This window comes from Oncorhynchus mykiss, chromosome 12 (genome assembly GCF_057628025.1).
Source record: "Oncorhynchus mykiss isolate SJ-2025 chromosome 12, ASM5762802v1, whole genome shotgun sequence".
NCBI classification, from domain to species: Eukaryota; Metazoa; Chordata; class Actinopteri; order Salmoniformes; family Salmonidae; genus Oncorhynchus; species Oncorhynchus mykiss.
The window spans coordinates 39,593,152-39,606,875 of record NC_143033.1 but is presented as its reverse complement, the minus strand read 5'-3'; the positions used below and the strand labels follow the sequence as shown (position 1 = coordinate 39,606,875).

The following is a 13,724-nucleotide window of genomic DNA, read 5'->3' as shown; positions in this document are numbered from 1 at the left end:
AGGAGATGAAGGGGTAAAGAGAATATTCAAGGCTATGAATGCAATTTGGTTGTTCATATTTTGACATTTTAAAATTTGACCTTCCACTGCGGACGAGGGATTGTATTGCTAGACAAGCCACGGTAGCAAGACTTCTCAGCATTCCCAAACTCTGGAGTCTTTATAGAGTGCTCCTAATATAGCTCCTCCTGACCATGAGTCATGCGAGTGCACACACACATCCTTCTACATTATATACTGTATACTCATACATTAGCAACCCCACACCCCTACACACACACTTTCATAGGGACATCGACAGAGAGCTTTGGCACGTGCAAACATAGTCACATGACATTGTTGATGTAAGCTGAGGTCAGGGCAGGTGGAGTCACTCGCACAAAGACACTTATTTCAGGTAATGATAAACTCACCAATTCACTCAAAATGTCTGTTTAGCAAGACCAACCCAAGTCAATACTATTTACAGTAGAGAGAGAGAGCGAGGGAGAGCGATTCAGCAGAGGAAATATGAGCTCCTTCCCTCTCTCAACTGGGCAGCACATACAGTATAGCCTGACATAATTCTCCATTTGATTGATGGCCTAACGAGCCCAGTAGACTGTGTATTTATTTTCCCAGAAACTTGTAAGCAAGTATTTGTAGGCTGGAGGATGTCTGGTAGAACGGTGGCTACAGAAATGGTATTCAAGTCAGACCTACTATAAAGGGGACCACTTGAGTCAGGGGCAAATCCTGTTGTTAAGCTGGCTTTAAAAGCTATGCTAGAACTATTTCTGGTTACGTGCAAATAATATACTGCCATGGTCAGCATTATAATTTGCCAGGAGTAGGCTATGGAAAATGTAAGCCCACAGCCCTGACTGCAAAACCAAACCGCTCTGGTTGATGGTGAGATCCCTTACTGTCCTTAACGCTACTGAATTAAACAAATGCGCGTGTGTGCATGCACAACACACACACACACACACAAGCAGCCTGAGGGCAAGAGCTTCAAGACAAACCTTGGGCCACTTCTTATGCAATCATCCTCATACAACTTTCAGCATATGCCGCATGTTTTCAACTGTTCTACTCAGCATTCGACAGCAGCTCTGTTAGTGTTACAGGTTCTCTCTGTGCAAGCCTTGTTTACTTGTACACAGTTATGGGTGTAACCGGTGTGAAATGGCTAGCTAGTTAGCGATGACCGCTAGTAGCATTTGAGTCGGTGACTTCAGCCCTTGTTCTGCAAGGGCTGCGATTTTTGTTGAGCGATAGGTAACGGATGCTTCGTGGGTGACTGTTGTCGATGTGTGCAAATGGTCCCTGGTTCGAGCCCAGGATGGGGAAAGGAGAGGGACTGAAGCAATACTGCTACCTGGGCACCAGATATGGATTGACCAGTCAGCTCTGCTTAACCTCCATACCTTGGACAGCTCCAGGTCTTCTTGGTGCAGCGTTGTTTCCCCTTCATTGGTCTCACTGCTGAGGCTGCTGCTGACTGGATTCTCCTGGCCACTGGTGATGGGAGAAAAAAAAAATAGGTCAGAAGAATAAACCAGAGGTGCACATTAGTTTTATACTGCAGAAGACCTGTTGGATTTTTGGTTCTCCCCCACACTCATTTTTTTAAACCTTTATTTAACATGGCAAATCAGTTAAGAACAAATTCTTATTTTCAATGAAGGCCTAGGAACAGTGGGTTAACTGCCTTGTTCAGGAGCAGAACGACAGATTTTTACCTTGTCAGCTCAGGGATTCCATCCTGCAACCTTTCGGTTATTGGCAAATAGCTCTAACCATTAGGCTACATGCCGTTAAACTGCTATTACTAAATGCCGAATGAAAGGCAAGGATGAAAAGTGGCGTACATTGCAGCATCTTTCAAATAAAACATATGCAATTACTGCATCTGATTTGCACAGATCCATATGCTGTGTGCCTCCAGTTGACTTTCCTCCCCAGTTATGTTTTCACACAGGTTTTCAGAGCATGCTAGATACCTAATAGCACAGGTGGTCACCTCTCTTCTTAAACAAGCGCTGTAACATGGCCGTGGGAACACCGACCCAATAAAGGTGTGTAGAATGTAACCTTTAGTGTTTTTTATATAGCTGATGTGAAATATAAGTTTCTTATGTTTCCAAAACCATCCATCTAGCGATGAGTATCAACGTTTGGAGTAAGCTTTGGGCCTCAACAAAAATCCCTCGGGAAGATACCTCCATCAATAGGCGCTAAATATAGTTAGAGTCTATGAATGGGCTATGTAGTTAATATATATAAAACAGCGAAGAAGATAGCCTACATAGAAACAGAATGATAATGTTAGATTTCGAGAGAAGTTACAATATAGATGGAAAATGTAACAGATTGCGAACACTGTCTGTCGTTCCGGCAAAACCTCTCGCCCTCGTGCTTCACGTCATATTTAAGCACGGTTTTGTTGCCAAAACTAGAAAGCCACTACACTAAAGTAGGATTGTTATTTGTTACAATGTTAACTTTGTGGTTCAAACCTGATGTTGCTTTCCTCTGTTTTCTCAGGTTCTTGAGATCTAGTTCTTTGAAATAGTCTGGAAAAGTTTCGGGCGATATCCTCCTGCCATGAACTTTGTCTTTTCATGTTTGACATAACAGTTCTGAAACAGTCACATCTGGACAAGGAGTTGAATAGCTCGAGTCCCTGAGGTGACCCACGATATTGTTTTTGTAAAACTACAGTTTCGTAAATTCCTTCATGTCTCGACTCATTATGGACGTAATGTGCTCTACTCCAGTCCAACCCCTACTACGCTGTAGCAATAGGGAAATGGGGAGGAGCTATTTGGCATATTCATATTATATGTCATACAGTAGAAGTATGTTAGCTTGCCCCAGTATCTGTGCGGTATGCCGCGTTCATATACTCGTCGGAACTAGGAAACTGACATTTCCGACTCTTTTTCATTCAAACGTGGCACGCTTGTAACTACAACCAGGTTCAAGTCAGGAATGTTTGAGATTCCACGTTCCGAGTAGTAGCTGAGCGAGGCATTAAAGATGTCGACGATGAATAAGTATAACGCACCTCCTCTATTGTCGTGTTCAAAACAACTGGGAATTGGAAACTCGGAAATCTCCGACTTCAAGTACTTTCAAGACAACTGGGAACTCAGGAAGAAAACGAGCTCTGACTAGGAAAACTAGTTTTGTATGGTATTCCAAGTCGGGAACTCTAGCATCTTTAGAGCTCCGACTTTCCGATCTGATCACTCAAGTCATTATAGCCTATGACCTCGTTTTTTTCTGAGTTTTCATTGTGCTTTCAAGACAAATGGGAACTCAGAAAAGAACGAGGTCAAATCATGACGTCGGTAATCTTCAGAACGGAGCTCTAGAAAGATGCCGGAGTTTCCCACTCGGAATTCCAAGTTGGATGATCGTTCAAAAATATTTGTCCCAGTATGAGCTTGTTTTTTTTCCGAGTTCTCTGTTGTCTTGAACGCACTGAAGTCGGATATTTCCGAGTTCTCAGTTGTCTTGAAAGCGCCATAATGCCCAGGAAGCTCAAATTCAAACGTCCATTAAACAGGGAAAGGGCTTTAAGGACACACCTGACACCCAAACCGATAGCAAACAAATTAGCTCAGGGTTAATGGTTTAAAGGTAAGATTCAGTTTTGGGTTTTGGCTATTCAGTTTATGCGGCAGCTGTGTCCTTATATGCTAGTCTCGCCCATTAAAGGCAGCAGGTAGCCTAGTGGTTAGAGCGTTGGGCCAATAACCGAAAGGTTGGTGAATCGAATCCCCGAGCTGGCAAGGTAAACATACATCGTTCTGCCCCTGGTGTTCCTAGGCCGTCATTGTAAATAAATAAACAATGTTTTTAACTGACTTGCCTAGTTAAATAAAACATGCGTTACATGGTCAATCTGTTACCGCGCAGTGATGCGGCCTCTGCAGAAATCAATGCATTCATACTTCTTGCGGTGCAGCGCATAGCTTTTGTCAATGAAGTGAGTTTGTGTTTATACAGGATCTCCTGCCCCACCTACGATCAACCAATCATGTCATTACGGAGCAATACGGAACCATGTCCACATTGTTACAACATTTGGGAGGCGGATGGCGATGCAGTATGGAGCTCAATTGGGCCTCTGCATACTTCTAGTCTCTGCGATTACGTCACACCCGTCATACGGAGCCTCTGACCACATTTTCAGACAAAGCATAAATGGTATTTTAGACCGCAGTGTCAGAGAGGTAGAGGGATAACTGGGCCTAAAATCCGTCTTCTCCAGTAGATGTTTAGTTTTTTTGCTCACCAAGCGAGCGAGAAGTTGTTGTATGGACGTCAATAAGAGTGTGTCGAATTTAGTTAACAAAAAATGTAATGGCTTATTTGCTAGTGTGGCTTATTTGATCGAATATAAGTTTCGTAATGCTTAGGTTGTTACTAGTGTACTGATATAAGTAGGACACGTGACATCCCTGCAACTTTGAGAAAAAAACATCTTATCTTGGAGTTGTGCCTGGTCTTCACACTCGTATCTGCCCTCTCATTGGCTAGAATGGTCCCACCTGATCTTGCCTCCTCCCGACTGTCTTCCATTTTTGAAGACATTTCTTTTCATTGTTAGAGCAGCATCTTGAGTATCTGATCAATTTAATGGATAATCTGTGACACTATTTACTTCCAAAATAGTATCTAAATAAAAACGTACAAGCAACTGATAAATGCCTCTTTGGCACCTCCAATATATTGAGCTTTTGTAGACTTCCGACCTGTGCAATTCGCTTGCTTGTACATTTGTATTAAATCCTATTTTGAAAGTACACACCATCCGTAAATTAAGATAGTTGCTCAGCAAAACTTTGGTGAATAACAAACATTATAATGCTTGCAGAGCTCTAATGGGAGTTTGAATAAGAGCTTCCTGGTTGTTAGAGAGGAGACACATCATACTCATCTTCGACATGTCTAATGCACAGATACTGGGGCAGGACAGGCTATGCCCCATTTGAGTATTAAATGCCATATGTCAATATTCCCAACATACTCCCAGACAATCCTCTAGTGATTATTAGTGACTGACTAGGCCTACATGTGGTTATAGGCACAAAACGTGGCGATACCTTCAAATTATTTAGGCAACGCCACGCACATTTATGTAAGGAAAATCCAAACAGTCCCTTTACAAGTCAGAATGTTGAATAAACTTAATTTGAACTTGCTCTGTTGTGTTGGTTTTTCAGTTGATCAACATTTTAAACCAAATATCCACAGGAAAGTGTTATTAATCAACTTTTAAAATGCGGATCTCTGTGTGACAATCCAGATTTGTTTGCTTGGGACCAAAGGCACGTGCACAAGACTGGAGTACGGTACTTTCTGGCTTGCATGGAAAACCTAGAACTCTTGGGCTTTCTCTGAGTCGTGATACAGCCAAGGATCAAATCAGGGTCCGTAGTGACGCCTCTAGCACTGCGATGCAGTGCCTTAGACCTCTGCGCCACTCGGGAGCCCGTGTATATTTATTTTTGTCACAAATATAATACCTGAACTGCTTAGGCTGGACAACCCAGGAATCTCGCTGGAGCTGACCCTGGAGCAAGGTACATTTGCTATTTTGGGACACATGCATGCATACAACAAGGACTACTAATGTATTGAATATAGGATACCCTCTAGAATATATTTCTATCAAGCCAAGTATTTTTCATAACAGGTTATGTAGTTTACGATGGTTCAATCAGTAAGGCTGGTCTGAATGGCTAGCTCGCTTTATCCTAATACAGTAAGCATACTATAATTAACATAGTTTCCTATTCTACAGGCATAGTGGGAATATATATATTAGTGATTACAAAAGTTATCATAATCAGCATTGCTTAATGTTTTTCCTCTTTTCTATTAGCAACGCGTGGAATGTCATTCACCTATTTACCTTATAGCCTATCAGCACGGCACAATAATGCATATTCCTCACGCTTGCTGTTTAACCTATGGGCACACTCTTGCAGATATCACCTTCCCCTCTTTCAACCAATGGGCATAAGTCTTGGGATGCATTTATATGTTACCCATGTTCTCTTACTTGCTGTGTTACGGAAAAAGGTACCCAACAACCGTCCACCACCTCACCACCACGAACTCCTTTCTCTCAGCGGGGGGTTTCTATGCCAGCTGCCCCGCATATGGCTGGCTACCTGCCATCAAAGCATCTGGCCCTGATGATCATCCCTCAGAGATGAGGCCATTCCCCAAACTATACTGAATTTAAAAAATATACGCAAAATGAAACAATTTCATCTATTTTACTGAGTTAGAGTTCATATAAGGAAATCAGACAATTTAAATTAATTAATTAGGCCCTAATCTATGGATTTCACATAACTGGGCAGTGGTGCAGCCATGGGTAGGCATGGAAGGGCATAGGCCCACCCACTAGGGAGCCAGTCCCAGCCAATCAGAATGAGTTTTCCCCCTCAAAAGGGCTTTATTAGAGACAGAAATACCCCTCAGTTTCATCGGCTGTCCGGGTGGCTGGTCTCAGATGATCCCACAGGTGAAGAAGCCGGATGTGAAGGTCCTGGGCTAGCGTTGTTACATGTGGTCTGTTGTTGGACGTAATGCCAAATTCTCTACGGTGAAGAATTGTGGTGGCCGCATCATGCTGTGGGGATGTTTTTCAGCAGCAGGGACTGGGAGACTAGTCAGATTGAGGGAAAGAGGAATGAAACAAAGTACAGAGAGATCTTTGATGAAAATCTACTCCCCTAAGCACGCAGCCAAGACAATGCACACCATAGTACCCTCAAAGCTCATCACTAATCTAAGGACCCTGGAACTAAACACCTTCCTCTGCAACTGGATCCTGGTCTTCCTGACAGGCCGCCCCCAGGTGATAAGGGTAGGTAACATCCGCCACACTGATCCTCAACACGGGGGCCCCTCAGGGGTGCGTGCTCAGTCCCCTCCTGTACTCCTTGTTCACTCATGACTGCACGGCCAGGCACGACTCCAACACCATCATTAAGTTTGCTGACAACACAACAGTGGTAGGCCTGAACACCGACAACGATGAGACAGCATATAGGGAGGAGGTCAGAGACCTGACCTTGTGGTGCAAGGATGACAACATCTCCTTCAACAACAACCTCTCCCTCAAAATTCTCATTGACGGAGCTGTAGTGGAACAGGTTGAGAGCTTCAAGTTCCTTGGCGTCCACATCACCAACAAACTAACATGGTCCAAATACACCAAGACAGTTGTGAAGAGGGCACAGCAAAACCTTTTCCCCTCAGGAGACTAAAAAGCATCATGACGGGTTGCATCACTGCCTGGTATGAACTGCTCCAACCGCAAGGCACTGCAGAGGAAGGTCCTAAAAATGTTCAAAGACTCCAGCCAACCTAGTCATAGATTGTTCTCTCTGCTACCGCATGGGAAGCGATACCGGAGCACCAAGTCTAGGTCCAAGAGGCTTCTAAACCGCTTCTACCCCAATCCATAAGACTGCTACTCTCTGTTATTATCTATAACTCTACCTACATGTACATATTACCTCAATTACCTCAACACAGGTGCCCCCACACATTGACTCTGTACCGGTACCCCCTGTATATAGCCCCGCTACTGTTATTTACTGCTCCTCTTTAACTATTTGTTATTCTTATCTCTTACTTTTTTTTTAGGTCATTTCTTAGAACTGCATTGTTGGTTAAGGGCTTGTAAGTAAGAATTTCACTGTGAGGTCTGTTGTATTCAGCGCATGTGACAAATAAAATTAATTTTGATTTGATGTGCTCTCTAATGTCACAACGGCCATTTAATAACCTCCATACTGCATCACGCTCCATCATTATCCAGTAGCAAAGTGAGGCCTTCTGCTGTAGCCACCACTTGGTAGGGTAATTTAACCCTTGACGGAGAGCGGCGTAGGCCTATGAGTCAGCAAATACTGTCTTTATCTTTGCCATTAAATAGAGTGGGTGATGACTGTCATGAGTTACTGGGTAGACCAACTTGTGTTGTTTGGTCTTTACTTCTGAAATGACAGACACTTGAACACAAATGTAAGCTGCTGACCGCTTACTCCATGCATCACTTTTCAGTTCCAGGAATGGAATATGAGCAGCATAATCCTTTCTCTCCCCCCTGTCTGATGGTACATAATTACATAATGTGCAACATTAGAGGGTAAAGTGGTATTGTTGAATAGTGTCTTATGGACGTTAAAGTCTTGGGACAAGAGAGGATTATTCCTGCAAGTCATCATTTAATAGAAGGCGGTTATTGATCAAGATCTCTTACCTACTTTTAATAAGGCCCGGCTAACCTGTAGCAATGCATTCTCTCATTAGCACTGGCCCTGAATAGTGCATACCGTCAGTTCGTGATATCACTGCTATCGGGGTAATATGAATTTGCTCCTACTGCACATTCATTTTAAAGGCATTCCTTATTCCCTCCACTCCACCTAACGGTTAATGTTATACATTGGGGAGGGTAAATTAATCCTAATTTTGGAAGAAACTGCAGTCTGACTTGCTTTTCAAGCTATGGTGTTGACTAGAAACATATTTTTAGAGAAGAGCTCCCTCTGCTGCTTTCCATGCAGACTTACAATTGATATGGCATTACTTAAAGAAAGTGTTCCAATGCTGGCCCATGTTGAATCCAATGCGTCCCATGTTGACTCCAATGCTTGCACAGTTGTGTCAAGTTGGCTGGATGTCCTTTGAGTGGTGGACCATTCTTGATACACACTGGAAACTGTTGAGTGTGGAAAAACCCAGCACCATTGCAGTTCTTGACACAAACTTGTGCTCCTGGAACCAACAACCATACCCCGTTCAAAGGCACTTCTTTTTTTTTGGCCATTCAGCCTCTGAATGGCACACATACACAATCCATGTCTCAATTGTTTAAAAAAAAACATTATTTAACCTGTCTCCTCCCCTTCATCTACACTTATTGAAGTGGATTTAATAGGTGGCATTAATAAGGGATTATAGCTTTCACCGTAGATTCACCTGGTCAGTCTATATAATGTAAACTTAAACCTTTAACCTAACTCCTAACCTTAACGCTAGCCCCTATCATAGCTAACGTTAGCCACCTAGCTAACATTAGCCACAACAATTTGGAATTCGTAACATATTATACAGTTCTCACATTCTATGTTTTGCAAATTTGTAACACATCATATGAATTGTTATTCGTAAAATATATTAAATGCATCATGGACATCCACAAATTAATACATACGTTACGTAACATATCACACTAAATGTGTCTCGGATTTACGTACGGAATAATAGTAAATGCACTGAGATCAGGTTGAGTTAGATGGCAAAATGCCCTAGACTTGGCTGTTGAACAGGTCAAGTCACAGTGAATAGCCGGGGCTGAAATACTACACAGATTCTACGCAGATAATCACTGTAATTTCTTGCAGACATTCTTTTTAATTGGCGTCAAAATGTTTCAAAAAAAATAAAGTCTGTTTTGGACAGTTTTGAACAGCGTGTAATTGGACTCACATTTATTAATAGGAACCAAAAAATGAGCCTGACAGCTATATCCCCCCCCCCCCCCCCCCCCCCCCCACACACACACACACACACTTACGGCTATAGGAAATAGATCTGGTGTAATTTAATGATCTGTTTATTTTAACCTTAATAAATCTTAATGGCTGGGCTTGTTCTCTAATCTGGGAGGCTGAGCAGCAGGCACTGTGTGTTTATTGTAAATGGGCGACCCAAATTAGGGCGAGAGCTAGTGCAGTTGAGAGGAGGGTGGAGAGGGCTTGAGTACGGCTATAGACCTGTTATTGTTATCTTTACCTGTTGGGGGTCTAGTCTGAGCAATGACAAGTCCCTCCATCTGGACATCTGCTTTGTGCTAGGAGTCTTCTGACAGATAATACACCGTTGGTGTTCATCAGTGCTAACCCAAAGTACTATTTGCAGGTGGTCGAAATGAGAAGCAAAACAAGTGAGGTAAAGAAGGAAAGGAATAATTCTATTCCTAACACAAACGTTACGAAATTTCAACGAAACGTTTCAACTGACCTAATTAAAGCTGAATTTGGAAAAAAATTTTGATTGCATGGCTACCCAAATCACTTCCATTTATTTTTTAGCTAGCTGTGGCTCAATTAAACTGATTGAATCAGCGTTGTTTCAACGTAATTTGTCAATTTATTGTGACGTGGAACTACGTGGAAAACTGCTGTCAATGTTGTGAACAGAGTGACCATAGTGGCGTAGGGGTTATGGTATGGGCAGGCATAAGCTACGGACAACAAACACAATTGCATTTTATCGATGGCAATTTCAATGCACAGAGACACTGTGACGAGATCCTGAGGTTCATTGTCGTGCCATTCATACGCCACCGTCACCTAATGTTTCAGGATAATAATGCACGGCCCCATGTCTCAAGGATTTGCACCCAATTCCTGAAAGCTGAACATTTGCCAGTTTTTCCATGGGCTGCATACTCACTAGACATGTCACCCATTGAGAATGTTTGGGATGCTCAGGGTAAACGTGTATGACAGTGTGTTCCAGTTCCCGCCAATATCCAGCAACTTCGCACAGCCATTGAAGAAGTGTCGGACAACATTCCACAGGCCACAATCAACAGCCTGATCAACTTTATGGAAAGGAGATGTGTCGCACTGCATGAGGCAAATAGTGGTCACACCAGATACAGACTGGTTTTCTGATCCACACACCTACTTTTTTTAAAGGTACAGTTTATGAACATAAAATACATCTGAGTTTGTGCGTTTTTAAATTAATAAGCTCGAAAGGAATTTGTTTTTTTCTCTTCTGTAAATCCTAAAACAGTCTGATAAACCTGTTTATAAGCGCAAGAGTTTATCTATTTCAGTGATGAAGACATCATGAGTTCATTTATGGGCTGCTTTGCCCAAAGATGACATCTGTTGTATGGCGCACAAAAAACTGGAAGCCCTATGTCTGCCATTGGGAGGAGAGCAGGGTCTAGGGGCCCCCTAACTGACTAAGAACTATTATTCCCCAGGGTGTATGGGCCCCAGGATCAAACAGAGGCCACAATATTATAGATGCAGAACTTCATTTTCCAGAGCAAGTCTTCCATCCCGTAGAGTATTGATATGAGGGTCTGGATTTCATCAGAACTAATACCCCAGCTCTTCGCAGAGAAAGGACCACTTGTTAAATGTTATACCAGTGACAATTAGTTACCAGTGACTATTGTTTTTCTTCAGCAATCAGAGTGTGTGTGTGTGTGTGGTGTGTGTGTGTGTGTGTGTGTGTGGCAGGGCTAATGAAAACATTCTTTCATTTCAGGATTTGTCTTTTTCCTTTTCCCTTATTTTCTCTTCTGATTCGGGGAACAATTTATTCAGCTCTGGCTGCCGTCGTCTGCTCTCTGATCAGTGCCTGAGTCATTTGGACACTGGCCTGTGGAGTTTGGGTGTACCTGTGTGATGGTGTGTCTGTGTATGTCTCTGTGTGCGTTAATAGCCTGTGGTCTGTGAAAACACACTCCCCGTCGGCGAGGTTAAGTAAGGCTAATTAGACAGGGCTTTGCACATGGTTTGGTTCAGAGGCAAAAGCGCTGGTTCTGGATTCACACAGGATTTCCACGGCCTGAGCTCTAAATGTGTTCCACATGCTCCACAGATGGGCTACCACCTCTAACATTGTGAGATGAGGGACATCGACCTCCCTGAGAGAAAGAGAACTTGTGTGAGAGAAAGACATAAGAGAATGTGTTTTGTGTAAGAGAGGGAGAGAGGTTGTGTGTTTGAGAGAAAAAGAGTGAGAGGGAGAGAGAGAACGAGGTCCACCCTGTAACACCCAACACAAGCCAGCTGGCCAGCCCCAATAAACCCAACCCTCACTGCAGCCTGCAGGCATGTCTCAACACGCACATGAAAGGGCCTATAATACGGCACAGGTGCAAACCTGACCTGCCATACATTTCTACTCATTACATCCCTTTAGTGAATTAATGACTTCAATTAAATGACACTCTTTATGGAGAAATAATACCGCATCATTGGAAAAATCGACCAAGCACCTAGTTATCGGTCACGAACGCGTGCGTTGCAACATTAGGTGCAAACCACTTAAGGTTCATCAAACGACCCTAAATGACCAGTGTAATGGTTCAAAAACAAACCGTGACCACTTGTATGGCTGCGTAAACAGCCAATGGAGCTCTTTAGCACTGAGGCCCTGGAAGGCATGGCACAGTCCATTAGCTAATCATTAGGATTAATAGATGGGTAAATGCATCACTAACACAGCTTGTAATAACCACATTACATAGCCATGTTTTGCTTATTTTATGTGTTCACGGGTCTGGAGGGCGGCAAAAGCAACATGGTGGACGCCAGAACGACAAAACCATTAAGGCAGCCAACTCATTCCAAGAGAGCGAGAGAGTTGTTTTATCTGATGAGACACTAAGGTGAGGCATGGTGACCTAACAACCCCCTCTAGGCAATATAGAGGTTGAAACTGAAACAAAAAGGGTCTATAGACAATCAGACGTGTTCGTCACTCATAGGCCTTATTTTCACATTGTTCTTCCCAGCACGATTACAGCAACTATGGCAGATGCTTAACCAGGCCAGCTCAGTAGCTCAACTTGGGTTGGCTAGGTTTGGATCAGTAATGTGAAAAGGGTATAAGGCATGGGTAGGCAACCCTTGTCCGGGAGTGCCAGTTCTTATTTTTGATTGAACCAACCTGGAAGACCAGGTGTGTTGAATTTAGGCAATTGATCAATTAGCTCAGTTAGTCAGGCGTGGTGCCTAGTTGGAAGAAAATCCTTCAGTACTGTACTTGCGATACTCCAGGAACAGGGCTGCCTACCCCTGGTGTAAGGGGTATAAAAGGGTGATATGAGTTTCGCCCAGGAAAACAGCAAAAGTTGGCTCTTGTGGAATTACTCAGTTCAAGTCATATGATTCTATAACAATTAAATGAGGATCATTATCAGATTTCCAGGCCACAATTATGACATTGTGTGCAGTTGAACATGTGATGTTGATCTCCAAACATTTACCCTATTAAAGATGAAAGAGTAGTGGATTTATTGACAATGCCCAAATACAGTAAAATGTATTTCATAAGAGGCTATTATGAACGTTGTATCCACTAGGGGGAACCCTTGTTTAAAGTACTGTTTAAAGTCTTACTCCAGTCTCCCTTTCACCTCATTTAACACCTGATTTACATAACAAAAGGCACATCTCAACAGGTGGTCCAGGTATGTCATGACGTGGCACAAGTGGGGGGGTGGGCCTTTCCTCTTTTCTTCTCTATTGCTCCTTTATCGTTCCTCAAGCCTATGACATTAGTCACCATCAAACCAACTCCTTGAATGCCCTACTCCTTGAAGTTTGCAGGTGTGTCTAAAAAACGCTATTTTTCTCAAAACATATAGATTTTTTACCTTTAGTGTGTGTACAATACTTTATACTTGGAATATTGCTTTTACATTTGTATTTTTTTAAATAAAAACTTCAAGAAAGGTGTCAGTGTATGCATGTGCGTGTGCAGTAGCCAGTTATATACCATCACTCACAATGTTTCATAACTGATAGCACATTTTGATAAATTTGATAAAACTTGAATGGGCATCTTTGAAAAGCACCAGAAATACTGCCACAAGGCTTATCAGTGGCCTAATCAGTGGCCACTTATCAGTGGCCTAATGTTCAATTTGACCTCACTAATCCCGT

At 42.7% G+C, this 13,724-nt stretch overlaps 1 protein-coding gene across 2 annotated transcripts in view; it reads right to left on the bottom strand.

Moving 5' to 3' along the window:
- Positions 1-2,876, bottom strand: part of LOC110537574 (uncharacterized) — a 79,150-nt gene extending 76,274 nt beyond the window's left edge. For both annotated transcript variants that reach the window (XM_036937537.2, XM_021623723.3), the window contains exons 1-2: positions 2,502-2,876; positions 1,410-1,500 (exon numbers count right to left, since the gene is read on the bottom strand). In XM_036937537.2, the coding sequence (XP_036793432.2) occupies positions 1,410-1,500; positions 2,502-2,617 (207 nt within the window). In that variant the 5' untranslated portion in view covers positions 2,618-2,876. The remainder of the gene's footprint in view (positions 1-1,409; positions 1,501-2,501) is intronic.
- Between the last annotated feature and the right edge of the window lie 10,848 nt (positions 2,877-13,724).